This window comes from Saccopteryx bilineata, chromosome 4 (genome assembly GCF_036850765.1).
Source record: "Saccopteryx bilineata isolate mSacBil1 chromosome 4, mSacBil1_pri_phased_curated, whole genome shotgun sequence".
NCBI classification, from domain to species: domain Eukaryota; kingdom Metazoa; phylum Chordata; class Mammalia; order Chiroptera; family Emballonuridae; genus Saccopteryx; species Saccopteryx bilineata.
This window is the reverse complement of record NC_089493.1, coordinates 79,212,955-79,239,863: the sequence shown is the minus strand read 5'-3', so window position 1 is coordinate 79,239,863 and position 26,909 is coordinate 79,212,955. Positions and strand designations below refer to the sequence as shown.

Below are 26,909 nucleotides of genomic sequence, written 5' to 3'. Positions count from 1 at the left end.
TAAAAATTTTATTTATTTATTTTTAGGTGAGAAGAGGAAAAACAGTGAGACAGACTCCTGCATGCACCCCATCTGGGGCCAATGCTTGGGTCCCAAACTATTTTTAGCACTTGAGGGTGATGCACTCAGACCAACCAAGCTATCCTCAGTGCCTGGGGCCACACTTAAACCAATTGAGCCACTGGCTTCAGGAGAGGAAGAGAGAGGGGAAGGATGGGGAGAAGTAGATGATCACTTTTCCTATGTGCCCTGACTGGGAATCAAACCCAGGATGTTCATACACCGGGCTAACACTCTATCCACTGAGCCACTGGCCAGGGCTGTGAAAAGATTAATAACATCCTTAGTCATTATGGAAATTCATAGGAATACTACTTCATACCCACTAAGATAATTATAATAAAAAAGACAGACCATAACAAGTATGGCAAAGATGTGGAGAAATAGAACCCTTCTACAATGGTGACATGAATATAAAACAATGCAGCTTCTTTGGAAAACAGTCTGGCCCTCAGGGTGCTGGGGCGCCTGAGGAGCTTCAAGACTGTGCCCCTGGAAGCCTGGCCCCTGGGGCCTGGTGCTTCAGAACCATCCTCAAGGCCTGCAGGATGGCACCCTGGCTGTTCTGAACATTGTAATCACTGAGTTGCAGCAGGCGATCAAAGTCTTCCTCCTTGTAGGTCATGTTGAACAGGGAGTAGGGTGAGGTGGCTCCAGTGAGATCCACCTGGCCGGCCAGTAGCTCTGTAGGGCTGCGCTGGACACCTGCTCAGGGATGAGAGGGAGTTAGGAGCAGCACCTTGCAGCTGGGCAGAACTAAGTCTCAGAGCTGGGTACAGGGGTGGCTGCTCCCCACTGAAGGGCTCCTTGGTTCTCTATGTTCTTTGCCCAGAAATATTATATAAACATGGATAGCAGGATACTATTTTGAGATATGAAGAGCTTGCTGCTCCCCACATTTTCTTGTAGCAAACGCTTCTTCCACTATTCAGATAAGCTCGTTTGTCTATATCACCTTCAGGGGTAAACTGGAAACAGCCAGAACAACAGAATCAATTAGGTTAATTAATGAATTCTCACTAATGATGGAAACTAGAGGCAAAAACCAAAGAGCATTTGCTTTGCAAGAACCCACCTTTAATTGTGACATGTGTGTTGAGCATGTTAAGAGTAAGGCTGAAAGGTTTAAAATTATGGTGAGAAGTAGAAAACCAGGAATAATGCACAAAGGCAGAAATTTGGTTTTCCCACCAAAAAGAGAGAAATGTCTGAATAGTTGGCTTGAAAGGAATGTGATAAAGGTTTAGATAAGGGTCACCAATAGAGGCCCAGCTCACTGAGAAAGGACCCCAGTCTGGGCTAGGATAGGATAATAGAGGCAAGTGAAAGGGCAGGTAGGTTTAGGGGACTCTGAGAGAGTGGGGACCGGGGCCTATCTCTCCTGCTTGTCTAGCCTGGAGAGCTTTTATGAAGTCCTCCAACAACTTGGTGTCTGAGCAGCTGGCTGCAGTCAGCAACACCACAGGTGCCTCTGGATGCAGGGATTCTTTGAACTGGAGGGGCCCAGGTATAGCTAGGAGAGTTTGGTTGGGGGGGACAAGGAACTTGGGGTCATGACAAAGAGGACAGCAGCACAGTGACTGCAAACAGAGGGCCCCTGAAGGGATGCAGGCATCTATACAGACACCAGGGAACTGCTATGGCCAAAACTGGATGGAACTAACCTCAAGACTCTCCCCCCCCCTCTGTTGGCCACGGGACTCTGGGGAGGGCCTAAGGCAGTGTGTCTGAGAGGCCAGGCTGCCAGGCTCTTATGGAGGGAGGGGCTGTCTCACCTGGGGCTGAATGGTCCTTGAAGGAAGCATTGACCAACGGGAAGTGCAGCAGGAGAGGAGCATCGGGGCAGGCGGGGTCTGAGAAGAGGTAGCACTCCTTGGGCTGGCGTTGGTCCTGTGAGCTGAGCTCCATGTGGGGGAACGGCAGCCCCCGGCCTCGACAGTACACCTCAGTCTGCTGCAGTGTCTGGTTGGGGAGAGGGCCCCAGAGAGAACCAGCTGCTTCCCCGTCATCCCAGGTTGGCCCTCTAGAAGATGCCAGGATGGCCCCAGCCCAAACTGACTGCTCAGTGTCAAGACAACCTGGTTCTTGTTTATGGTCCAGTTAAGCTCAGAGGGAGGCAAACGATGCAGGTAGTCTGCAATGCTATGTGGTTAAAATCTTCAGGTGCAGTACTCCCCCGCCCCCATTTAGGATTGCTGTTACTGGGTTACTCAGTCCCAGAACCTGGAGGGCTTCAGCAGGGGAACCACTCCTGTATCAGGACCCTACCCCCGCCTTCCCAGAGTCCCCAGTGAGGCTCTCGTGGGATGGATATGGACAGTCCAGGGTCTCCCCTAGCTCCGACAACTGTTCCCCTTGGGGCAGGCACAGCAGACTTTGTTCCTGTCCACCTGTCCTGTTAGCCTGGGGCACTAGCATCTCCACAGCCCTTCCCAGCCAAGGACCCTGCAGGAGCTGGTGGGTCAGAACCCTGTCACTCCTCCCTCCCCTTGGGGACACAGGTGGCCCGGGCTAGTGGCCCAGTGCCCTGCTGCTCGCCCCTGGAGCTCAGCCTGACCAAGCAACCAGGAGCACCTCAAAAGGCGAGGATAGGGAGTAATCGAAGGAGAGTATGAGGTCCAGCCTGCGGCCTGGCCGGAACATAGAGGCAGAGCTGGTGTTGAGGAAGTAGCCGGCATCCACCAGGCAGAGGTGGGGCTCCTGTGGGGTCAGCAGGCCAGGGGTGGAGTCTAGATGGCTGTCTGATGGGGGAGGCAGAGGTAGTCAGGGGCAGCGACTCTGCCACAGATCATTCACTCACAATGCACCCACCCTCATATTGCATTTGATTCCAGGTCCCCTTCTTACCTCTGGTATCACTCCTTGAATGCACGTGACACCTGCCCTTCCCAAGTCCTCCAGGCCACATACCCCAGAATTGGATGCTGTGACCCAAAGGCCTCTGCCAGTCCCAGCCGTGGCCCATCTCCACCCATGGGTCTAACCTTGTTGCCCAAGGACGTATAGCAGTAGCCTCTACCTGCCCAGACAGAGAAATCTTTCTGATCACGGTAGTCCCGGTGCAGCTGGAGGCCCTGGAGGAAGTTGGAGCTGCGCTGGAAGAGCGGCCTGTCTGTCAGGAAGCCCTTAAATGCCTGGGCCAGCGCTGTTCCGGGCTGCAGCCACAAGGCCTCCTGCCATGAGGAGGTCCTCAGGGAAGCAGGGCGGTCCTCTGGGCCCAGAGAAACAGATATTGGTCCAGTGAGGAGCCTAGAGATGCCTGGCCTGCCCCCTCTGACAGCCTCCCACCCCCAGCATCTGGAAAGGAAGCAGCCTCATCCCAGGCTCCCCTTGCTCCTCCCTTTCCTACCCAGGTTCCTGATTTTGTCCTTGATTTGCTGCTTCCAGGCATCACTAGAGCTGGTGAGGTCATACCAGGCGTCCAGCAAGTTTAGGGAGAAAACATTGCTCCAGATACCTGAAGGCCAAACCCCCGTGAAAGGTCAGTCTCTAGCCTCAGTGCCCCGCCCCCCATGGCTTAGAAGCCAGGGGCCCCCACCCCTGGGTGTAGGTGGGAAACGGGAGGGTGAGCAGGCATCCTCTGAAACGCCTCTTCCCCCCAGTCCAGTGCCTGCCCCCACCCGGGGCTCTGCCAGACCTGGGGGCAGGAGTCACATCCAGTCAAGGAGGCCTAGCACGGGCCTGGCCAGGGCCTTCAAAGTGGCCACCCTCACCTTCCAGGAAGCAAATCCGGGACTCAGGGAGCCTCCTCATCAGCTGTCCCATGAAGAACTTGGAGCCGAAGAGCTCAGAAGGGACAAAGGCCCCATACTTCAGGAATCCAACCTCATAGGGAGAGAACTCGACCCACTCTAAGGGGCAGGAGGAAGAGAAAATGAGGGTAGAGTGGGGGGGCAGCTCTGACAGGAGCCAAAGAATCTACCCCCAGCTGGCCTCCTCCTCCTTTCTGCCTGCTGACTCCTAGGCTGACCACTTTCCCCACCGAGCCCCTTGACCACATTCTCACCACCACCAACACCACCACCACCAACCCACCCCCAGGACAGAAATTCCCACCAGAACCACCACCTTCCAGAAAGCCGCGGCCATCTATGCAGGCATTTTCTGTTTGAATTCTCTGGGGACCCACAGGGTGCAGAGTTGATATGCATGTGTACGTCTGTGTGTGCACATATGTGTATATATGGTGGAAGGTGGGGTGGACAGGACTGAGGATCGTACCCTTGAAGTCTAGAGTCTCCAGACTGTTCTCTTTGACATTGAGGCTCAAGTAGAGGGGCAGAGGGTTTTGGCCGCGCTCCAGTGCAGCTCTCTGTCCTGACAGCTTCTGATCCATCACCTGGGGTGGGGGCATGAAGGCCTAAATGAGGTTAAGAGCACCCTAGAGGCAGTAACTCCATCAGGACAGGGGTGGGGTGGGACACAGGCTGGGGGTAGTTTGGGTGGATGTACCCTTCTGTTATGACTCCTGCCCCAATGTTTTGCCCAGCCCTACATACAGGGTCACCATGTGGGGCTAGCAGGTTGTGCACCTGAATCTCCCGAGAGTGCCATTCACAAGGACCACAGCACAGTGTCAACAATGACACCCCCTCTGCATCCTGTGGTCCTAGTGGCCCCATGTTTATGGGATGAAGGGTGGACACAGACACAAAGGGGCATATATACCTGTGTACATGTATTGCTTCCTAGAAAGAACCCTGGAATCGTCTTTTAGGTTGGAAGTTGAACTGACAGGAAGAGGAGGAGGGAAATTGATGAGATGGATTGGAGATGGCCTGAGTTAAGGCAGCGGCAGTAGGTTGGAGAAATGTTTTAGAGGTAGAATCAATACCGCTTGAGCCTGACCAGGTGGCACAGTGGATAGATTATCGGACTGGGACACGGAGGACCCAGGTTTGAAACCCCAAGGTCACCAGCTTGAGCACGGGTTCACATGGTTTGAGCAAGGCTCACCAGGTTGGACCCAAGGTTACTGGCTTGAGCAAGGGGTCACTTGATCTGCTGTAGCCCCGGTCAAGGCACATATGAGAAAGCAATCAATGAACAACTAAGGTGCCACAATGAAGAATTGATGCTTATCTTCTCTCTTCCTATCTTTCTGTCCCTATCTGTCCCTCTCTCTGTCTCTGTCACACACACTCAAAAAATACCACTTGGCCTGGTTGGATGTGAGGGCCTGGCCTGTTGCAGCTTCAGGTGCAGGGTGAAACTCCTGCCACATCTTTTCAAATGTAGAAGGCCACACGGATTTTACAATCATAATTAGTTTAGAGTTAGAGTGTGGTAGTGGTTAGAACAATGACGGGAAACTCCTGGTACAGACTAGGGTAGCTGGGGGGCAAATAGAAGATACTCTCTTAGTGTAGTCAAGAAAATGCATCTTCCTTGATGTCATGGACTTTTGCCCAAAGAGACAGTGAGGAGCTCATCTACAAGGAAGTTCAGACCCTAATATATTTTCTAGGTAATTATAAGAGTGAGGAAAATAATACTGGTTCTTTTAAGCTGGAAATTTTGACCCATAACTATTGTATGTTTCTTAATATAAACAGGAATTATATATTGAATATCTAAGCTATCTGTATTAGCTGCTGTGCTCATTTAAAAGTCAGCTAAAATATAGTACAGCAATTTTACCTCAATGCTAAATAAATAAATAATAAAGGGAGAAGGAGAAAGGACTCCCCCTTTAGTGCACACTCTGCCAGGGGGTGCACTGCCCCTTCTCGGTTCACCTCAACGAAGTTCAAGTTCTAGCCCCTCCCAAATGCTTTCTTGACATCCTTGCCTCCCCTTCTGTGCCCCCACCCCTTGTCTACTCTTGCCTCCTGTTTATAATATCCTCTTCAGTCACACTCTAGGCTCTGTCTTTGATAGCAAGGACTGTGGCTTGCCTTTTGGGAGTTCCAGGGCCACAGAAAAAGGTCTCATTCCTTCCTGGACCAGAGAGGAAGACAGGGTACATCTCAAGCATCAGCAAGGTTAATGGTGGTGGCTGCCTGGAGCCCCACCTTGGGAGGAGTCCTTTGCCACAAGCCCTGGGCTGTTTCTGACAGAGCAGTACATGTGCCATGAATGTGCCATCCCTCTCTCAGGTTTTCTGAGCTGGACGGCACCTTCCTCAGCAGCTAGACCTAGGGGTTTCCCAAGCTGCCGTGTCAGCCCTTATTCTCAGATTTACTTAGAGAGTCTGTCAAATATACAGATTACTGGGTCTATTCTGAGAATGAGCAGAAGCCACTGAGGAATTTGCTTTTTTAAAACCTCCCCCAGCAGCCCTGGCTGGTTGGCTCAGTGGTGGAGCATTGACCTGGCATGTAGAAGTCCGGGATTTGATTCCTGGTCAGGGCGCCCAGGAGAAGTGACCATCTGCTTCGCCTCCCCTCCCCTTTCCTTTCCCCTTTTCTCTCTCTCTCTCTCTCTCTCTCTCTCTCTCTCTCTCTTCTCCTCCCACAGCCATGGCTTGATTGACTCAAGCACACTGGTCCCAGGCACTGAGGTTGGCTGGTGGAGCCTCCACTGCAGGCACTAAAAATAGTGTGGTTGTGAGAGGCCCCAGATGGGCAGAGCATCGGCCCCAGAAGGTATCTGCTGGGTGGATCCCAGTCAGGCACACGCAGGAGTCTGTCTCTGTATCTCACCTACTCTCACTTAAAAATAATTAAACAAACAAATAAATAAATAAAAATAAAATCTCCCTGGTGGTTCTGAGGATGAGCCAGGTGTGTGTCTCAGGACTCGAGCCCAGCCTGTCCAGTGAGGAGTCCCTTTCTCACCCTGGCAAAGCTTCAACACTCTGGTGAAACTTCCTCTTCCCCATCAGCCCTCTGTCACTAGATGAGAGCAGTCATGTATCAACCACAGTCATCTTCTCCCTCACTTCCTCAGTGACACCCAATATGACTTGAGTTATGGAGATTCCACAGGAAAATCTCCCCAAATGGCTTAAGCTGTGCGTACTGACAATTTGTCATATCCGCAAGTCCGTCCTGTAGATGTGAATGTGTCTAGGTGTTGATTCATACCTGCAATTTTTATTCTCAAAGTCAAAAGAAGTTAGGAATCCTGTTTGCCTGGTTGTGACACATACGATGAGGGGAAATGCGTTCTTTTACTACAGATGCATGATGTCTGCCCTGGGGAAGGTTTGAGACAGGAGCAGCACACCCTCCACCACCTGAAAGTGGCTTCTTTTCCCATTACCAGCTCCTGGGTAAGTTGCCGCAGGCCTCCGGATCTCTAGCCCCCTGGTTCCCAAAGTGAGGATCCCTAACCCAGCTCGACACCACTCAGATGACTCAGGGCTCCCTCCTGAAGTGAGGGAGCTAGGTGCAGCATTGGTGACATGTTGACGTGGTTGGTACAGGATGGGACTAACGAGTATGTAAGACTTTTTGTCCAAAGTTAAAAAACAATCTGTAAGACCTTAACTCAGCAAAAGATAAGAGAAAACTGAATTTCCTCTTGAATGATGAGCAGCTTCTAAACTTTAGTGCTCGGCAGCAAAAGGCTAAAGAAAGAGTGTCAGATAGTTTGAGAAGCTCTTATTATGACTAGTGTATTTTACAAGGTTTTTTTTATTTTAACAAAAACAAGCAATATTATAGAAGTATGTGAACTAATAAAGTTCTGAGTAAAATTCAAGGTATGATATTTCTCTGATAATGCTTAATACTAATGAAATTGTAATTTGTTGTGAATGGAGTTATAATTTCTGGCATTTAAAAATGGCTTGTAGTACTGTAGATTAGTATAGTATGAAGGTACTTATTTTCATCTAAAGACTTAAATTTGAAATCAACACTAAATTTGTCTGAATAAGTAATTATTTTAAAAAGCATACAATAAATGTTAGCTTTAAGAGAGAAAGCATGATAACTAAGAAAAAAAATATTTGAAACCTTTCCTGTTGAGACACTTAAAAGCCATATGGGTACTCATTTTAAAGAATACATTATAGTTTAATAATACCACAAGAATTTTTATTCTTGTGAATAGGAAAAAACTAATTAAGTTTGTCTTTTAAAAAATGACTATAATAAATCATGTACATAAAACTGTGCATTGAGTCATTACTGGAGGATCAAATGTTAATTAAATTAAAATCTTTATCAAACTGCATTTTCTAGCACCTAGTAAAGAGAACTCCTAACAATCTTCTCCTATTCTACAGTAACTAATTGGTGCTACCAGGCAGAAAAGTCAGATAATAAAACAAACATCCTCAAAACTGAATATGAACTTAAACAGTAGACATAAAGAATACATAGAATGTGTTAATAAAATAAAAATATTTCAGGTAATTAGAATTGGTTTTATAAATTAAATGCCATTTCAATGAAAATCCCAATAACATTTTATCGTAAAATTTGACTAGCTGATTCTATTATGTATGTAGAAAAGCAAAGAGCCGAAAATAGCCAAGATCATTCTGAGAAGAACCAAAGTGGCAGGTGGGGATAAATTTGCCCTGTCAGGTACCAAGATTTATTCCAAAGGTGGAGTGACTAAGCCAGTGCGATACTGGCACAGGGATAGAGAACCGGTCCCATCAGAATGGAATGAGGACCTCAGGAGGTGGCCTGTGCATGTATGAAAGCTGACAAGTCAGAAGTAGCAAACCAGTGGAGAAAAAAGCAGTAAGTGATATTGGGAAAGTTTGCTATCTCTATGCGAAAAAATAAAGCTGGATTCTAGTCACATAATACCTGAAGATAAACTCTGGGAAGACTAAAGTCCTAATTGTAAAAAACGAATCTTTATATCTTTTATAAGAATATATAGGAAGATAGTGCACCTGAAACCTGTATAATTTTGTTAACCAGTGTCACCCCAATAAATTCAATTAAATAAGCCAAAAAAAGAGAACATATACAAAGATATATGTCTCTTTGGGGAAAGATATGATACATTGGATATTGTTAAAATTATGCATTAAAATCTATTAGAACTGATAAAGGATTAATATCTAGAATATATAAAGAATTCCAACAAAATAATATAAAAAGAGGAATTAAATAGAAAAATGTAAAAGAATTTGAGTAGGTAATCTATGGAAGAGGAAGTCCCAATGACAAATATACTTGAAAATATGATCAATCTCACTAAAAACCAAAGAAATGAGAAATTTCATTTAAATTTATTACAATAAAATTTCATTTCACACCCATAAAATAAACAAAATTTTAAAAATGTGAAGTGTGCCTGACCAGGCGGTGGTGCAGTGGATAGAGCATCAGACTGGGATGCCGAGGACTCAGGTTCAAGACCCCGAGGTCGCCGCTTGAGCGTGGGCTCATCTGGTTTGAGCAAAGCTCACCAGCTTGGACCCAAGGTCGCTGGCTCGAGCAAGGGGTTACTCAGTCTGCTGAAGGCCCGTAGTCAAGGCACATATGAGAAAGCAATCAATGAACAACTAAGGTGTCGCAATGCACAACGAAAAACTAATGATTGATGCTTCTCATCTCTCCATTCCTGTTTGTCTGTCCCTGTCTATCCCTCTCTCTGACTCTCTCTCTGTCTCTGTAAAAAAAAAATTTAATTAAATAAATTAAATAAATAAAAATGTGAAGTGCACATACAGAAAAGAAACCATGATACACTGGTGGTAGGAATGTAAATTAACACAACCCTTTGGAGGATGAGGTTGCAATAGCTAAGAAAGTTGAAGGGACATGTACCCAGTGGGCTAACAACTGCACTACTGAGCTTAATACGTAACTTTAAAGTGTAGAGAATCTCTAACATGTGCACTGGAAGACCTATACAAAACCATTTGAACCATTTGTGTAAGTAATATATTTTTCTTAAGGGTATGTATTTTAAATAAAAGTATACATAGTAAAGGTATATATAATAAAGGTACGTATTGATATATAAATTATGTTATGTAATTATATATTATATAATGCAATAAAGTCTACAGATTGCAGATATGCATGTGATCACAAACCTAAATTCAGAATGGTGGTTACCTCTGGGGGTGGGAGGAAAATGGGATAGGGGAGGGGTCCACTAGGGACTTTAACTATTTCTGTTACATTTCATTTTTTAGGCTAGCTGGTGAGATCATGAATATGCATTTTCTTTTCTTTTTTTGAGAAAGACAGAGAGAAACAGAGACAGGAAGGGAAAAACACAGGAAGGGAGAGAAATGAGAAGCATCAACTCATAGTTGTTCATTGATTGCTTCTCATACATGCCTTGATTGAGGGCTCAAGCTGAGCCAGTGACCCCTTTGCTCAAGGCAGTGACTTTGGGCTTCAAGTCAGTGACCTTTGGGCTCAAGCCAGTGACTTTGGGATCATTTTTGATGATTCCATGCTCAAGCTGGTGAGCCTGTGCTCAAGCCAGCAACCTCGGAGTTTCAAACTTGGGACCTCAGCATCCCAGGTTAACACTCTATCTACTGCACAACTACCAGTCAGGCACTTTGTTCATTTTCTTAGGTCTGAAGATTATTGTAACAAATACTTAATATAAATATTTTTAGCCTGACTAAGCAGTAGTGCAGTAGATAGAGCATTGACCTGGGATGCTGAAGACCCAGGTTCAAAACCCCAAGGTTGCTGGCTTGAGTGCAGGCTCACCAGCTTGAGCATGGGATCATAGACAGGACCCTATGGTTGCTGGGTTAAGCCCAAAGGTTGCTGGCTTGAAGGTCAAGATCTGTGACTTAAGCCCAAGGTCTCTGGCTTGATCAAGTGGTCACTGGCTCAGCTGGAGCCCCCCAGTCAAGGCACATATGAGAAAGCAATCAATGAACAACTAAGGAGCCGCAACAAAGAGTTGATGCTTCTCATCTCTCTCTCCCTTCCTGTCTGTCCCTGTGTCTGTCTCTCTCTCTCCTCCACTAAATAATAATAATATGAATATGAATATTTTAAAGTAATAATTTTAATAAAAAAATAAGAATGGATGGTTATTTCCAAGAAGCATTGTGCTTGATAGCAAGAATAAAATTTTCGCCCTGGCTGATTTACTCAGTGGTAGAGCGTTGGCCCAGCATGTGAAAGTCCCAGGTTCAATTTCCAGCCAGGGCACACAGGGGGAAATTGTGTGCTTCTCCATCTCTCCCCTTCTCTTTTCTCTCTGTCTCTCTCTTCCCCTCCCACAGCCAAGGCTCCAATGGAGCCTCCATTGCCCTGGCGCTGAGGACGGCTCCAAGGCCTCCGCCTCAGGTGCTAGCATCATCCCCTGGTTGGCATGCCGGGTGGCTCCCAGTTGAGTGCATGCAGGAATCTGTCTTTCTGCCTTTCTGCTTCTCACTGTAGAAAAAAACAAAAAAAAAGAAGGAAAGAAAAGACTCTTTCCTCTGCTAATATATTTGATAGTCTACTTTTTGCTATGCATGTTAAATATACCTTTTGTGTTTTAGTTGTTTCAAATGTTTTAAAAGAAACTTTGTTCAAATAATTATATGTGGTAAAAACAATAGTGTGAAAGAAATCAGATTTTAATAATTGTAGCAGTTAATATAAGGTTTCTAGGTAATATACTAAGCTTTCCTTAAAGAAGCTATATATAAAAAATTTATATGTTAAGTTTGTTTTACTGGTGTTAGGATAATAATTAAGAAATATAGTAGCTAAAACTGGATGCTTATTCTATGCCAAGGTACACTGAATGCTCACAGCAACCCTGTTAGAAAAGTACCATTCTCATTCTTATTGTACAAATGAGAAAATTGAGGCACAGAAAGGTTAAGCAACTTGCCTAAGGACACACAGCTAGTAAGAGGCATAAGGAGTAGAACCCAGGGAATCTGTCACCAGAGTCTGTGCTTTTAACACTACCATGAAGATGAAGAGAAAGAATATATTTCATATTGCAGTATAAGTAAAAGAAAAGCTGTCTGAGCAATCTCACTGACTCAAACACATGTAAAAGCTTTGTCTGCTGAGCTGGCTTTGGTATTGTCTGGTTCCTAGCTCTTGGGAGATCCAGAAATTTCAGTTTTATGGCAATTTAATTGAAAACTAACCTGATTCAAAAAGGCGGCTCTTGAACGTAGTGTGAAGTGTCCTATCCTTTTCTATGAATTCCAATTTGCCTTAACTCTTTTGATGCTGTAGCTGTTTCAGTAAAGGTTAGTTCAAACTAATGATGTAGAATGCTTTGACCAAATGAGCTGGTCTATTATGCCTTGTAAAACAGCAGCATAGGGCTTTTAAAAGGTAGTCAATAAAAGTTGCTGAAATTTTGGCTTTAAAAAAAAAAAAAGGCAGCACCCCAAAGTTGTGCACACACTGAAACACAGTGGTTCCTACATTCTAAACTAAGGGTCTAGGACTCCTACCCTGCAGAGAATGCACTTGCGCGTCAGCTAGCTGCATGGCTGCCCCAGCCGGCCCTTGCACTGGGCTCCACCCCGCACGCAGAGGTGCCCTACCTGGCTGTGCAGCATGTATTCTAGCACCAGAGCCCACAGGTCCACAAAGGTTGTAGGGTGCCCCTGCTCCTCTCGCAGCTCCAGCTCCCGATGGTAGTTTGCCAGGTGCTCTGGGGAGAAGGCTTCCAGCTTGTTCTTGGCCAGGTGCTTCCGGGCATATCTGATGGGTTCCTCGAGGTCCCTCTGCGACCACTCAGGGTCCCCATATAATTGGGCCATTGTCCTGGGAAAACAAAAGGACGGTACAATAACACGCTGAGGCCCAGCTTGGGTCCTGCAGCTCCTCCTTTCCACCTGTGGCTTCTCCCAATGTGCTGCTCTTGGCAAAGCACCACCTATCTGGAAAATGTCTCAGGGCTTTCTCTCCTTTTAATTCAGCGCTGCCCAGTATAAATATAATGTGAGCCACACATCCAGAAATTTTCTAGTAACCATACTTTAAAAAAGTAAAAAGAAACCTGGCCTGCGGTGGCACAGTGGATAGAGCATCAACCTGGAATGCTGAGGTCACTGTTTCGAAACTCAAGGCGTGCCCGGTCAAGGCACAAATGCTTCCTGCTCCTTCTCTCTCTCTCTCTCTCTCTCTCTCTCTCTCTCTCTCACCCCTCTCTTAAATGAGTAAACAAAATCTTTTTTTAAAATATTATAAAAAAGTAAAAAAAGATAAGTAAAATTTAATTTTAATAATATATTTAATTTATTTAATATATCCAAAAATGATCATTTCAACATGTAAGTAATATTAAAAACATTCTTCCAAACAGTCTTCAAAATTCACTGTGTGATTTACACTTATAATACATCTAAATTTGGACTAGGCGCATTTCAAGTGGTCAATAACTACAGATGCCTAGTGGCTACCGTATTATACAGAATAACTACAGATGCCTAGTGGCTACCGTATTATACAGAATAACTACAGATGCCTAGTGGCTACCGTATTATACAGAATAACTACAGATGCCTAGTGGCTACTGTATTATACAGCACAGCTCCAGACTCTACTGCCATCTTCATCCGTCTGTCCGGAAGCTCTTTGAGACAGCTTGTCAACACTGTCACCTAAATTTCTCTGAGGAGATAACTCCTTTTACTCCTTTGACGCCACTCTTCAGTAAGACTCAAAGGAATGCATCTCTAACAGTAGAAACTATAGGCAAAGTGGTGTAGGGAAGCAATTTTGTCTTTAGGTAAAATAGCATCTCTTGACCTCAATTTCCTCATCTATGCTATAGGAACAATAAGAGAAACTACCCTAGAGAATGTTAAGAGTATTAAAGGAGGCCCTGGCCAGTTGACTCAGTGGTAGAGCATCGGCCTGGCATGCAGGAGTCTTGGGTTCGATTCCTGGCCAGGGCACAAAGGAGAAGCACCCATCTGCTTCTCCACCCTCCCCCCTCTCCTTCCTCTCTGTCTCTCTCTTCCCCTCCCGCAGCCAAGGCTCCATTGGAGCAAAGTTGGCCTGGGCGCTGAGGATGGCTCTGTGGCCTCTGCCTCAGGCGCTAGAATGGTTCTGGTTGCAACAGAGCAACGCCCCAGATGGGCAGAGCATCACCCCCTGGTGGGCATGCCGGGTGGATCCTGGTCGGGCACATGCAGGAGTCTGTCTGACTGCCTCCCTGTTTCCAACTTCAGAAAAAAAAATACAAAAAATAAAATTAAATTTAAAAAAGAGTATTAAAGAAAGTAATAACAAAGAAAAAAAAAGAGCTATCAATTTGGAGCTCCTAAAACACATCAGACATGTTAAGTGTTTTACTTGGGCTGTCCCACTCCAATCCTGTGAAGGATGTACTGTTAGTACCACCACTTTGGAGACGAGTCAACTGAGAATCAGAGAAAATAAGCTGGTCAAGGTAACGCGCCAGTAAGTGGTGTTGCAGAGACTAAAACCCAACTCCTTCTGAATTGGCTGCCTCACACCTCTTCAGTAGCAAAGAGTGGACATCCTATAATGCCTCATTCATGTAGGACCATTGTAAGGTCTACTTCCTCCCTTTTGAGAAAGCCACTTGTCACCCATCAGACCATACTGCTCACACCTACTTGGTTTCCCCATATAGAGGGTCCCTCTGGCATCCATTCCACTCCCCTCTAGGGCCTTGTCATCTCTGCTTCTCCAGTCCTCAAGGCTCTTACCAGGTAGCTCCTGAGATGCCACTGAAATAGGTGACACAGTCCAGGAGTCCCAGCTTTTTCAGAGCCAGCAGGTGGCCATAGAGAGAAGTCATGGCCCGGACACCTCCTCCTGTGGCCATGATGCCCACGATGGGGACCTGGACCACACAAAGACACAGGCTGGCTTAACAAAGATAGGGTTAGAGCTGCCCCCTGCCTCCAGAGAAGGGACCTGGTCAGGACCATGGTCAGGGCCTGGTGGGGTCAGAGTTAGAACCAGCATCCACTCCCTCCTCAGGAAGTGACTCCTCTCAGACCTGCACAGAGCTCCAAAGGGAGTGAGAAGCGTACCCATGCCCCATATCTCTTTCTACATGCTCACTTCCCAGTCTCTGTGGACTGGGTGTCTGAAGAGGGCACAGTAATCGGGTACTCCCTTAAGGTCAGTCTAAGGTATCTGCACCATCAGCCCCTATCCCTGATTCCCACAAACCTCATCTTCCTGTAGGTCTCTGTCCAACTGCAAGGCCTTCCTCAGGGCCTTGGCCACCACCCGTTTTCTCCTGCTCAGAAAAGCTTTCTCCTCCGCACACAGATCGAAGCCCAGGCGCACGGCCAGCTCCTTAGGACTGGGGTGGCAGAGGGTCCAAGGATGAGGGGTACCTGCAGAGCTCAGCCACTGGTTGGCCAAGCCCACAGTACCTGCCAAATAACCTCTCTGCTCCCAACCCCAAGGGCCACTCTGTCCACTGCAATCCCCTGCCCCATCACCACCCCTCACTGTCCCTGACAGATATCAATGTCCCTTACCAGCCCGCAGCCTTGAGTTGTAGCCTCACTCCTGGAGTCTGAAATCAAAGCAAGAGATCTTATTCAGAATGTCCTAGACTTTGAGAGAAATGTGAGTATCCACTGGGGTCCTTGGGCTCCCCATCTTTATTCCCATTGGCATTTCCCACCCAGGTGAGGCTACTTACATCTGTAGCTGGAATGTCAACGGTCATCTCCTTCCCCATAGTCAAGGACTTGAGAGGCACAGTGACATGCCCAGCTGAGTTAACTGTATTCCAGCTATTGCTATTGGAGCTCTGGAGGGAAATATTCATTTATTCATTCATTCATTCATTCATTCACTCACTCAACAGATTCTTACCGAGTATCTAAACAGTGATCCAGACAGATACAGTTCTTCCTTGATAATACAGAAGTAATTATAATATTTATAATTATTAAAATTATAATTACAAAAATAATAGCTAACATTTAGTGTAATAATAGCTAATATTTAGTTATTGTTCTAACTGAACCATGCATGAATTTATAAAGAACTTATAAAGAAATGGGTAATAAACTGATGTTAATAACTGTTATAAAGGAAATAGCAGTGTGATAAGATAGAGTCACCAGAGGTGGGATATGTGGGGTCTATTTAAGGTGCAGCGGCGAAGGACTGCCCCTCTGAAGAGGTGCCATTTGAGCTGAGATCTAAAAGAGGAGGAGGAGCAGGAGCTGCGGAGGGAGCCAGAGGAGGACAGGGAAAGCCTTGGCATGCTGGAAGAGCAAGAAGAGGCAAGTTATGGCTGGAGCATCATGAATGAGAGGGAACATTGATCAAAGTGAGGCAGCAGAAGTGGGTGGGGGCCAGGCTGGGCAGGGCCTGTGGGCAGACACCATCGGAGGATCACTGGAGAAGCCATTAAGGGTTCGAACAAAAGACATGATGTAACAGCCCCCCACCCACCCCAAGCCCTTCTGATCCTCCTATCTGCCAAGGGCATGTACCTAACTGGGGGAGGCTAGCAGGGGACTGGTGTTGGCAGGGGACAGGCCAGAGAGGGGCCTGCAGCAACTGGAGCTGGCCCAAAGCTTAGATTAGCAGGACAGTTCCAGAGTCAAGCTCCAAAGACCCACCCTCAGGCGTCCACTCAGCTCTGCCTCTTGAGCCCCTAAGTGGTGAAAGCAGAAGGCAGAGGCTGTGCCCAGGGCAGATGTCTGTGTGTCCTCATATGACCCTTTCAGCACCAGCTCCAGCTCCAAGTTGTCCTGGTCTAGGGAGAGAGGGGGAAGGTTAACACGAGGGAGACAGAGCCCCAGCAAGGACCCAGAACACTGGCAGTACTGCCTGGACATGCTGGAGGCCCCTGGCTGGACCATAGCAGAAAGGGTTCTGGAAAGGGCCCTTCTCAGCCTGCCAGGCCCCCAACCCCATGGGACTCCCGCCTCCTGTGACACACCCGTCTGGTCTGCGGGAAAGAAGAGGCAGCTCTTCCCTGCTGCTCACCTCCTGCCCTGCATGGCTTTCCCAGCCTCCGCCCCTCCACCCCACATTCCAGGCAGAGGTCAGACCTGGTTCTGAGCAGGTCTCACGTGAGACCACGGCTATGCTCCCCGTGCTCTCCAGACGGACGTCCAAGCGTGACAGCTCTCGAGCCTGGGGCAGACCACATCATGGGCAGGGGGCTCTGCTGGGGAATCCGAGGTCCCTTCAACCTCACTCTTTGAGCCCCACTGTCACAAATCCACCACACACAGAACAAGAAGCGGGGTTCAGAGTGGGACTGGATGCAGAAACCCCTCACCAGGGGTTTGCAGATGTGCCGCCACTGCTAAGCCAGACGCCCTGGAACAGCCAGGAGAGCCCCCACTCTGCCCACCCCCACACTCTCCTAGATTTACCAAACTTCTGGAATCTCTGCAGGACCCCCAGCTGTCAGGCACAGTGTTTTCTTCTCTAGGTTTCTCTACAGCCTCAACCTGGAGGATGCATTAACTCTACAACTGCTCCCAAAGAGTATTATATAAACTACGGATCTACAGGGTAATGATGGATCAGAGAAACTCTTAACATGTTAGCTACTAGAGCACCTCCGGACCGTGCTCCTGTCCTGACTTGCCAAACGAGCCTGCCGCATTCTCTCTGCAATGCCTGCCCGCTGGTAGCGGCAGCCGCTCAGGTCTTGCTATTGCCCCTCCTGTAGAAGCACCCAGTCCATCATCACAGCCCTGGTCTCCATCGCCTCAGATAAGAGGCATCCGCAATAAGGATGATGATTTTAATGTGTGAGCTTGCTGTGTTTTAGGAGAACTCACTCCAACTCTCCACTGTCTCAGGAAAGAGCTGACTGACCGCTGACCCTATCCCAAAGCTCCCAGATTGGAAGCACACCACCCTGGAAACTGCCTCTGGGCCTCAGTGTTAACAACCTCAGCCAGGCCTGGCCTGCATGACTTTCTTGCCAGGGCTTCCTCTCCCAGAACTAAGAACTATGAGTCATCATAGGTGACCAAACATACCAGGAAGCGCTTACAATTCCCCCAACACTCTCTCAGCCACACAGCCTTGGGCCGGAACCTTCTCACGGCAGAGCCTCAGCCACCCCTTTCCTTGTTCCCTTTAGCCCCAGGCCCCTGTGAGACCCCTGCCCCTGAACACATTCCCAGGTGACCACCTAGCTGAGAGGCCAGTGGTGGTCTTCCCACAAAGCCCTGTCCTTGCTTTGCCCCTTCTGGCCCCCCCCACCTCCACCTCCACTCCCACTCCCAAGCCTGGGGAAGGTAATGGTTACCACAAGGACATTGTTGGTGATGAGGTTTTCTGCGCAGTCTGACCTAGAAAAATCAAACCATCCACAGTCTGGCCTTGCAAAGGCAGAAGCTCCCTGAGCTGACCTGTCCTTTCGAAGCTGAGGCTCCACTCACCTGGGCACTCCCTGGATGGCACTGAGGGTTCTCTAAGTCCTGAGTACTATTCAGGGTGTGGGGAGATGCTTCTGAAGGGTGAAGGTGAGGAGAGAGAGAGAGCAGGGCAGAGAAAACATTGACCTTCTTCTCGGTTCTCCAAAGGGATCCCCACCCTCCAGGCTGACAGAGGTGGGGAGATAAGGGACAGGGACTCTGGGCTGGACAGACCAATGGGAAGATCTGAGTCAATGACATTTCCCTAAGTAAAGCCTGGGTCTTTAGACACTCCCTGGGCTATGGGAGACTACTCACATTTTTTCCATCAGGAACTCTACATCCAATTCCTCCTGTCCCTAAAATAAAAAATGAGCAAGTCATCAAAAGTTATATAAGTCTTTACAGCTGAAACAAGGGCCTGACCTGTGGTGGCGCAGTGGATAAAGTGTCGACCTGGAAATGCTGAGGTCGCCGGTTCGAAACCCTGGGCTTGCCTGGTCAAGGCACATATGGGAGTTGATGCTTCCAGCTCCTCCCCCCTTCTCTCTCTCTGTCTCTCCTCTCTCTCTCTCTCTCTCTCTCTCTCCCCCCCTCTCCTCTCTAAAATGAATAAATAAATAAAAATTAAAAAAAATACAGCTGAAACAGTTCTTTTATGTTCACCGTATCATCATTTCAAGTTTCTAAGGGAGGCATGGTATTATAATTCTTCCCATTTTACAAATGAGTAAGTTGGCAGAGAGCAGGCCTCTGGCAAGACTGAGCCTGGAGAAGAGGAGTACAAGTCAAAGGAGGCTTGAGGATGCTCGGGGCCCATTTCACCTTTCTCTTGAAGGGGATCCAACCCCAGAACTCTGGCCACCCCCACCCCAGTCTTCACCTGCTGGAGAAAGAACACAGAGACCTTGGTAACACAGGCCTTGGCCACATGGGAGGTTAGAGGCAATAAGTAGAAGTGATGAAACCACAAACGTCCAAAGGGTTGGTCACACTGAACTGTGTTTTGAGGAACATTAGGAAGCTCTCCACCACCCCAAATTCAAAGGCAGTACAATTTCTTCATTGAGTGATTCAGTCCCTAACAGTTAGGTGTTGTCTTTCCTATTAAAATATAAAAGAGTTTGCATCTTTTTGTGAATGAATTTAACCTGGCCGTATCTTAAAAGATGGGAGAAACTGAGCAACTTCCTCAGCCTGGATCCCATTGGGACTCCCCACGCACCTGGGGATGCAAGAAGGTCTTCCGGAGCAGCTTGCCAGGGAGGACTTCTGAGATGTCATAGAGAAACTTGAAGCAGGCATCGTCTTCTGTGACTGAATCCTCATCATAGACACTTAGCTCCAGGACATTCTAGGGACCCGAGAACAACTTAGCCCACTATTTACTCATAGCTATAGCCCACATCTGTTGGGCCCTTACTTGAAAATCATAGCCAGGTGCCTGACTGCTGATGGTTCAGTGGATAGAGTGTTGATCTGGGACGTTGAAGTCCCAGGTTCGAACCCCTGAGGTTACCAGCTTGAGCATGGGCTCATGAGATTGAACACAGGGTCACTGGCTTGAGCACAAGATCATTGAAATGATCCCAAGGGTGCTGGCTTGAACCCAAATGTTGCTGGCTTGAGCAAGGAGTCACTGGCTCAGCTGGAGGCCCCCGGTCAAGGCACATATGAGAAAGGAATCAGCCTGACCAGGCGGTGCGCAGTGGATGGAGCATCAGACTGGGATGCAGAGGACCCAGGTTTGAGACCCCGAGGTCGCCAGCTTGAGCGCGGGCTCATCTGGTTTGAGCAAAAGCCTACCAGCTTGAACCCAAGGTCGCTGGGTCCAACAAGGGGTTGCTTGGTCTGCTGAGGGCCCGTAGTCAAGGCACATATGAGAAAGCAATCAATGAACAACTAAGGTGTTGCAACACTCAATGAAAAACTAATGATTGATGCTTCTCATCTCTCTCTGTTCCTGTTTGTCTGTCCCTGTCTATCCCTCTCTCTGACTCACTCTCTGTCTCTGTAAAAAATAAATAAATAAATAGTCTACGGCCACACCACCCTGAACACGCCCGATCTCGTCTGATCTCGGAAGCTAAGCAGGGTCGGGTCTGGTTAGTACTTGGATGGGAAAAAAAAAAATTTTTTTTAAATAAATAAATAAAATTTTTAAAAATCTATAAAAAAAGGAATCAATGCACAACTAAAGTGCTGCAACTATGTGTTGATGCTTCTCATTTCTCTCCCTTCCTCTCTCTTCCTCAAAAAAAAAAAAAAAAATCAAAACCGGGAAAGATTACAACGCCTCCACACTTTGTACTTCAAAATAAAAATAACAGTAAAATTTACAAGCAATAATTTCCTCTGCTAATTGCTGCCTTTATAAAATAATAAAATTGTCTCAGAAAAACACATAAAAATAAAATTCTTTCAAAGAATTCCCCCTCCAATTGCACCCCTGCTTTGCTGGTTTCTTAATACACTGTGTATACCAAGCCCTGTACTAGGAGTGCATTATTTAACTTCACAACAACCCAAATCAGGAGGGGAGTCTTACCATCTCCATTCCATAAATAGGCATAGTGAGAACCAGCCACTTGCTGGAGGTTAGGCCCCCAACAGCTGGGTTCACACATTCGCCCATAGCACATCCAGACTGGAGCACAAAGACACTCACTCCCAGTTTCTTTAATCCCAGGAGGAAAGTGTATTCCACCCCAAGAATCCTCGCTGAGCAAGGTACAGCCTCAGGTGGGTGGCCTGACCCTTACCTTGACCTGACTCTGGATTAGGAAACTGAAGGTCTCATTCCATACCGGATGACTGGAGTTGGTGATCGTTTTGGTCTTAAACTTTATTCCAGGTGCAGTTGGAAGTTGTAGGACCACATAGGGGTCTGCCTCGCTCACTGACAATGTAAAGAGAGCCATTGTAAGAGAGAATTCCTCACATCCCTCTCCCGGGGCCTTGCCAGATTCCTACCAAGACTCCAGAGGCCACAGTGGGCAGACCAGACCAGCCAGTCCCGAGGCATCTGTCTGGGCCTTTCCCATAGGACCCACACACCCCAACGGCCTTGAAGCCCAGGAGACAGATACTCACACAGGTCAGCCCAGCCCAGGCCCCGTGCCTCCAGGACCCTCACGGTGAGCCGCCAGCAGGCAGAGGCCTCCTCCTGGAGAGAAAGAGCAAAATGAGCCGCACCAATCTGGGCCCAGGATTCTCCTGAGAGGCTTGCGACATTGCCAAGTGCTCTGGAGCCAAGCAGCCTTTGCCCACCTCTGTCCTGGGGCAGTGGTCCTGGGCTGCAGCAGTAAGGGAGCGGCAGACCCCTGAGGCGGTGTGGAATTTGTGACACTCTCTCCCCTTTGGGGACAGGATTGCACAGTATACTGAGGAATGCAGGAAACTGAGGACTAAAGAATGGCCACCACACTGGATATGTCAGTGTGGGGTCGGCCACCCCCAGAGCTCCAAGGGAAGGCAGACCTTTGGTAAAGCATGTCACCCTGCTGTCCAGCATGCCCACCATCCTCTGGACAGGAAATGAACTCCAGGAAAGCTGAGACTTGGGCAGCCCAGTGGTTTGTGATAGCCACATGTATTCACCCTCTCACAGGTGGAAATTAACCTCCATACCTGCCTGACCAGGTGGTGGCAAAGTGAATAGAGCGCTGACCTGGGATGCTGAGGATTCAGGTTCAAAAGCCCGGGGTTGTCACCTTGAACTTGGTCTCACCAGCTTGAGTGTGAGGTCATAGACATGACCCCAAGGTCTCTGGCTTGAAGCCCAGGGTTGCTGGCTTAAGCAAGGGGTCACTGGCTCAACTGGAGTCCCCCAGTCAAGGCACATATAAGAAAGCAATCAATGAACAACTAAAGTGATAGAACTATGAGTTGATGCTTCTCATCTCTCTCTCTGCCTGTCTGTCTGTCCCTGCCTTTCTCTCTCTCTCTCACTAAAAAAAGAAAGAAAGAAAGAAAGAAACTCCACACCTGACTAGGTAGGTGGTGGTGCAGTGAATAGAGCATCAGCCTGGGATGCTGAGAACCCAGGTTCAAAACCTCAGGGTTGCCAGCTTGAGTGTGGGCTCACCAGCTTGAGCACAGGGTCACTGACTTTTTAGATCACAGACATGACCCCATGGTCACTGGCTCAGCTGGAGCCCCCCCCTTCAGGGCACATATGAGAAAGCAATCAAGGCCCTGGCTGGTTGGCTCAGTTGTAGAGCATCAGCCCAGTGTATGTAAGTCCTGGGTTCGCTTTCCGGTCAGGGCACACAGAAGAAACGACCATCTGCTTCTCCACACCTCCCCCTCCTCCTTCTTCTCTCTCTCTCTCTTTCTCTCTCTCTCTCTCTCTTTCTCTCTCTCTCTTTCTCTCTCTCTCTCTCTCTCTCTCTCTCTCTATATATATATATATATATATATATATATATATATATATAAAATCTTTCTCTTCCTCTCCCACAGCCATGGCTCGAGCAAGTTGTCCCTGGGCACTGAGAATGGCTCCATGGCTTCACCTCAGGTGCTGAAATAGCTTAATTGCCAAGCAGCAGAGAAACACCCCAGATGGGCAGAGCATCACCCCATAGAGGGTTTGCCGGGTGTATCCCCGTCAGGGTGCATGTGAGAGTTTGTCTCTCTGCCTCCCTGCCTCCCATTTAATATTAAATAAATAAATAAATTAATTAATTAATTAATTAATTTAAAAAAAGCAATCAATGAACAACTAAAGTGCCTGCAATGCCAGTGGCCATGACCAGGCAGGTTCACATTGGATTTGGGCGAACTCCAGAGCCAGAGAGGGTTGGGCCATTCTGTTCAATATAGTCTCACAACAGCGGACAAGCACACAGTCAGGGGAAACTGCCTCTCAGGCAAACAAACAGCAAAATGCCCCTCACAGTGGTGGGCAGGCAGTCTGAGCCTCCCCAATCTCCCTGAGCGAAAGCACTCATAGCCTTATATAGGCCATACACATGTGGTGCAGTCATGCAATCATGTACCAATCAGGCAAAGTGCTTGCAGCTGGTAACCCCACGAGCAAGCCTAACACAGATGCCCCACAGTGCCACAACTACGAGTTGATGCTTCTCATCTCTCCCTTCCTGTCTGTCTGTCTCTCTCTCTCGTTAAAACAAAACAAAGAAACAATATATATATGTGTGCCTCCAAGAGCATCAGCTGTTACTGTAAGCAGTGGATGAAAGGTCATTGTCTATTAAGATGCTGGTGAGATCATGTCAGCCTAATGAGGAGGAGGAAGAGACTAAATGGGCAGAAGCTGGGAGGGGCAGAGAAGATGAGCAGAAGGTGGCAGGAGGAGAAGCAGAGGCCAGGTAGTGTGTGGCTAAGTCCTGCTGGGGACAGGGCACCGGGGGACTCCTATTACTGAGGTCCTTGGTACTGCTGGGATCCAGGGTTTCTATTCTTCTAGAGGCCTGGCTGTGTAGACTTTTCTGGGCACCCTGAACGAGTTTCTTATAAGCCCCTGTGGTCTGAGGCAGACGCAGTACCATGCTTGCAAGGTAGGCATTCGTTGTGGCATGGTTCGGGGACTGTGCGGTGAGGAAACAAGCCGCCTCCTGCCTTGCACCCTCCCAGGACCTGTCCCATTTTGGTGCTTGTGACCAGGAGTCTCTTCTTCCACCAGGAACTGGTCTCTGCTCTACACAGGTGCTCCTCAGTAGGGGCTGACTCGGTGTCCATGGTACATAACTCTCCACTCCCCGCAGAGAACCTTATAGGACAATAATGGACCACAGCAAAGCCACTGAGTACACATGTCCCCATCCCCACTCTTCTCCACTGGGCCCCCTGACAGAGTGTCCCTGTCATCCCTGTCATTCCGGCAGAGCATATATAATCCCTCAGTGAGGCAGACTCGTTTCTTCCTTCCTGGAGACTAACTCCAGTGACACCAGCAACATTTCAACTTTGCAGGTCTTAAGCCAGAGATTGACATTGGAATTTAACGAGTTTTTAGATACCTGGCTCCATTTCTCCCTGTGCCCCATTTCTATCAACGCATGCCACAGAGAAGGTCCTGGTTGGGATCCTGAGGTCCTGCAGGGGAGTGTGTGTCAATGTCCACTTTAACATGGAGGGCAGGGGCAGCCCACCCTCTCAGTCCTCGTGGGGCTATGAAGAAGTGCCCCAAATGCTCACTGTCCATCCAGTCACATCGCCCAGTTTGAGCACTATTGCCCGTTTCCCCCTCCAGTCACCAAGAATCCCTTAACCTCAGAAAGTCCCCCACTCCCATTTCTCTTCACCTCTAAGACCATCGCTAACACAGAGCACCCAGAGGAGGGGCTCTGACAATATTTATGACTGATCATTACCGGGGACAACAGAGCAGAGTGGTCAAGAGCAGGCTTCCAGCCAGGCTGTCTGGATCTAAACCCTGGTCCTCCACTTACTTGCTGTGTGACTCTGGACAAGTCACTAAAATTCTCAGTGCCTTTGTGGGAAATTGTCATATATTGTGGGATTAATAATAGTATCAACCTCACACAGTGTTCTGAGGCTAAATGTATTAAAGCTTATAAAATGTTTAGCAAAAGAGCAAAGAGTGTCTAGATAATTGCTCTTATTACTATTTATTAAGTGCTTGCTATGTTTTTAGGTGCTGTACTAAGCACATTACATATACAAACTTGATTTATCCTCCCAACAACTTTATAAGATAGTATTCACATTTCCTCTCATTTTACAGATAAGAGAATTGAGGCACAGTTTTAACTTGCCCTCAGTCTCTGAATTGTTAGGATTCAAACCCAGATCTTCAAGGCCTGAGCTCGCAACCCCTGTGCTAGTCTACCTTCCCAGGACTTTGCCTCTTTGTAAAGCCATGTAAAATTTCCTCACTGACTTGTGAATATCTAGACACTAGAATTTCATAGATTTGTTTTAGCTAAATATGATTATTGAATTAACATGTCAACTAACAAAATTCTTTTTCTCCTGAGGGCATTGGAACTTCATCTTCGCTTTTGAATGATTGTCTCCTTGAAATACTGCCTTAATTGATGACTGACCCTGGACACTTATGGAGTTCTCCAGCAGGGACCCCTAACCCAATTTCCTGTAAGATCCTGGGATTCCTGTAGGATCCTGGGAGTGCCTCCCTGCAGAGAGTTCCAGCCACTGTCTCTCCCCTGACACGGAGACTCCAGGACCTACTCCATCCTCCTGTCTGTGGAGAGGACCATGGGGGATGTGGCCCAAGGGAATCCCCAGACCAAGGTCCAGAGTATCTGGGACCACTGGGTCTTTAGCAGGAAGAGAGAAATGAGCAGGCCACATTCTTCGCCTGCTGGCATCGAGGGAGCCCCGGTGCGGCAATGAGGAGGTTGGAGAGGAGTAGAAGCTGCAGCAGTCATGGGCCCCGCACCTCCTGAGTCAGGCTGAGCACAGCAGGAACATCCCAAAGCAAGTTCTAGATGCTCAGCCTGCTCTGCCAGTCAAGCTCCTGCTGTCAGAGCAGGCTCCAGTCTTCTGTTCCAGTGGGAAGGAGCCCTGAGTGAGGATGCTGCTAAGGTTTGCCTTGAAGGCTGGGTGTCAGGGGCCTGTTCTCGGAGGCTCAGCCAGCTCTAGGAGCGTCAGCAGGAGACAAGGTGCTTCCCATATGTGAGGGCAAACTCAGGCTCCCGGGTCACTAAACACTGGGCTTTAGTTTGCCTCTGGGCTGGGCCTAGAGCAGGCAAAGGGTGGGAAGGGAAGGCTGCACAGCCTTCTCCAGGGAGATGAGGATGAAAGAGGACACTTCAGAAACCTCCCCAGCTTGTTGTGCTGGGGCTCATGGTCCTGACAGGAAGCAGAGGAAGCCAGAGCTTTCCAGCACCTCCACCACCCTGCTCTTGCAGCTTTGAGTTTCTCCCACACCCCCATCAGGGCATTTCCACTGCTATCCACCTCACAGAGTGCCCTCCAGGTTGACACCGGCGGGGGCAGCAGGTGTTGTCCTGCATTGGACGGGTCCCTCTCTATCTTCCCCAGGGTTCCTTGGTATGTGACCTGCCCCAGGTGAGCCTTTTCTTGGAGGAACAGCCTGGAATAGCTTGTCTAGACCCAATCAGACCTGGATCTCAAGGCCGAGGCCAGAAGCCTGGTAAGGTTTGCAAATAAGATATATGCCTCAGGATAGTGAGCTTGGCACACTTAGCCGCTTCGTGGCCACCGACTGGGATTCCAGGGGAGACCTGAGGAGCCAGTCGCTCTGGCCTTAGTGCCTGGCAGCGAATGAGAAGTCTGGGCTGAGGGGAAGCACATAGCAAGGTCGGGGTGAACAGTTTGTAAGCTTCCTTGGCCTGGTTGCGGCTTCATCACTCGGGGGCGCAGTAAATAATTGGCAGTAGATGGGGATTTGGGCTGGCAGAGTTTTGAGGCAAACTCAGTAATTCCTGGGCTTCATTCAGCCAGTTCCACAAAGTCCACTGCCTACAGTGCTGGGCTGTGGGCCTGGTGAGATCTCCTTTCGTGACACGCAGCCACTGTGCTCCTCTGAGGGAAGGAGGGAATGGTTACCTGAGGAGGATGGCCGGATGGTCCCCTGGGTTTCAGTCTCTCCATGTCAACCCTTTCAGCTCCACGCCAGGCTCAGCTCCTGCCAAGATGCCAGCTCCCTGGCTGGCTGGCAGCAATTACTGCAATGAGATGGAAC

At 48.2% G+C, this 26,909-nt stretch overlaps 1 protein-coding gene across 1 annotated transcript; it reads right to left on the bottom strand.

The window, feature by feature from the left end:
• Window positions 1-26,909, bottom strand: PLA2G4D (phospholipase A2 group IVD). Its single transcript, XM_066276950.1, has 20 exons — window positions 26,774-26,909; window positions 21,341-21,413; window positions 21,010-21,146; window positions 19,473-19,601; window positions 18,566-18,606; window positions 18,139-18,181; window positions 16,919-17,003; window positions 16,484-16,620; window positions 15,550-15,660; window positions 15,383-15,420; window positions 15,066-15,201; window positions 14,594-14,730; window positions 12,455-12,677; window positions 4,282-4,399; window positions 3,774-3,911; window positions 3,410-3,517; window positions 3,080-3,271; window positions 2,635-2,801; window positions 1,836-2,022; window positions 1-765 (listed from the first exon to the last, which is right to left on the bottom strand). The coding sequence occupies exons 1-20, from the start codon at window positions 26,816-26,818 to the stop codon at window positions 539-541; spliced, it is 2,472 nt and encodes an 823-aa protein (XP_066133047.1). The 5' UTR covers window positions 26,819-26,909; the 3' UTR covers window positions 1-538.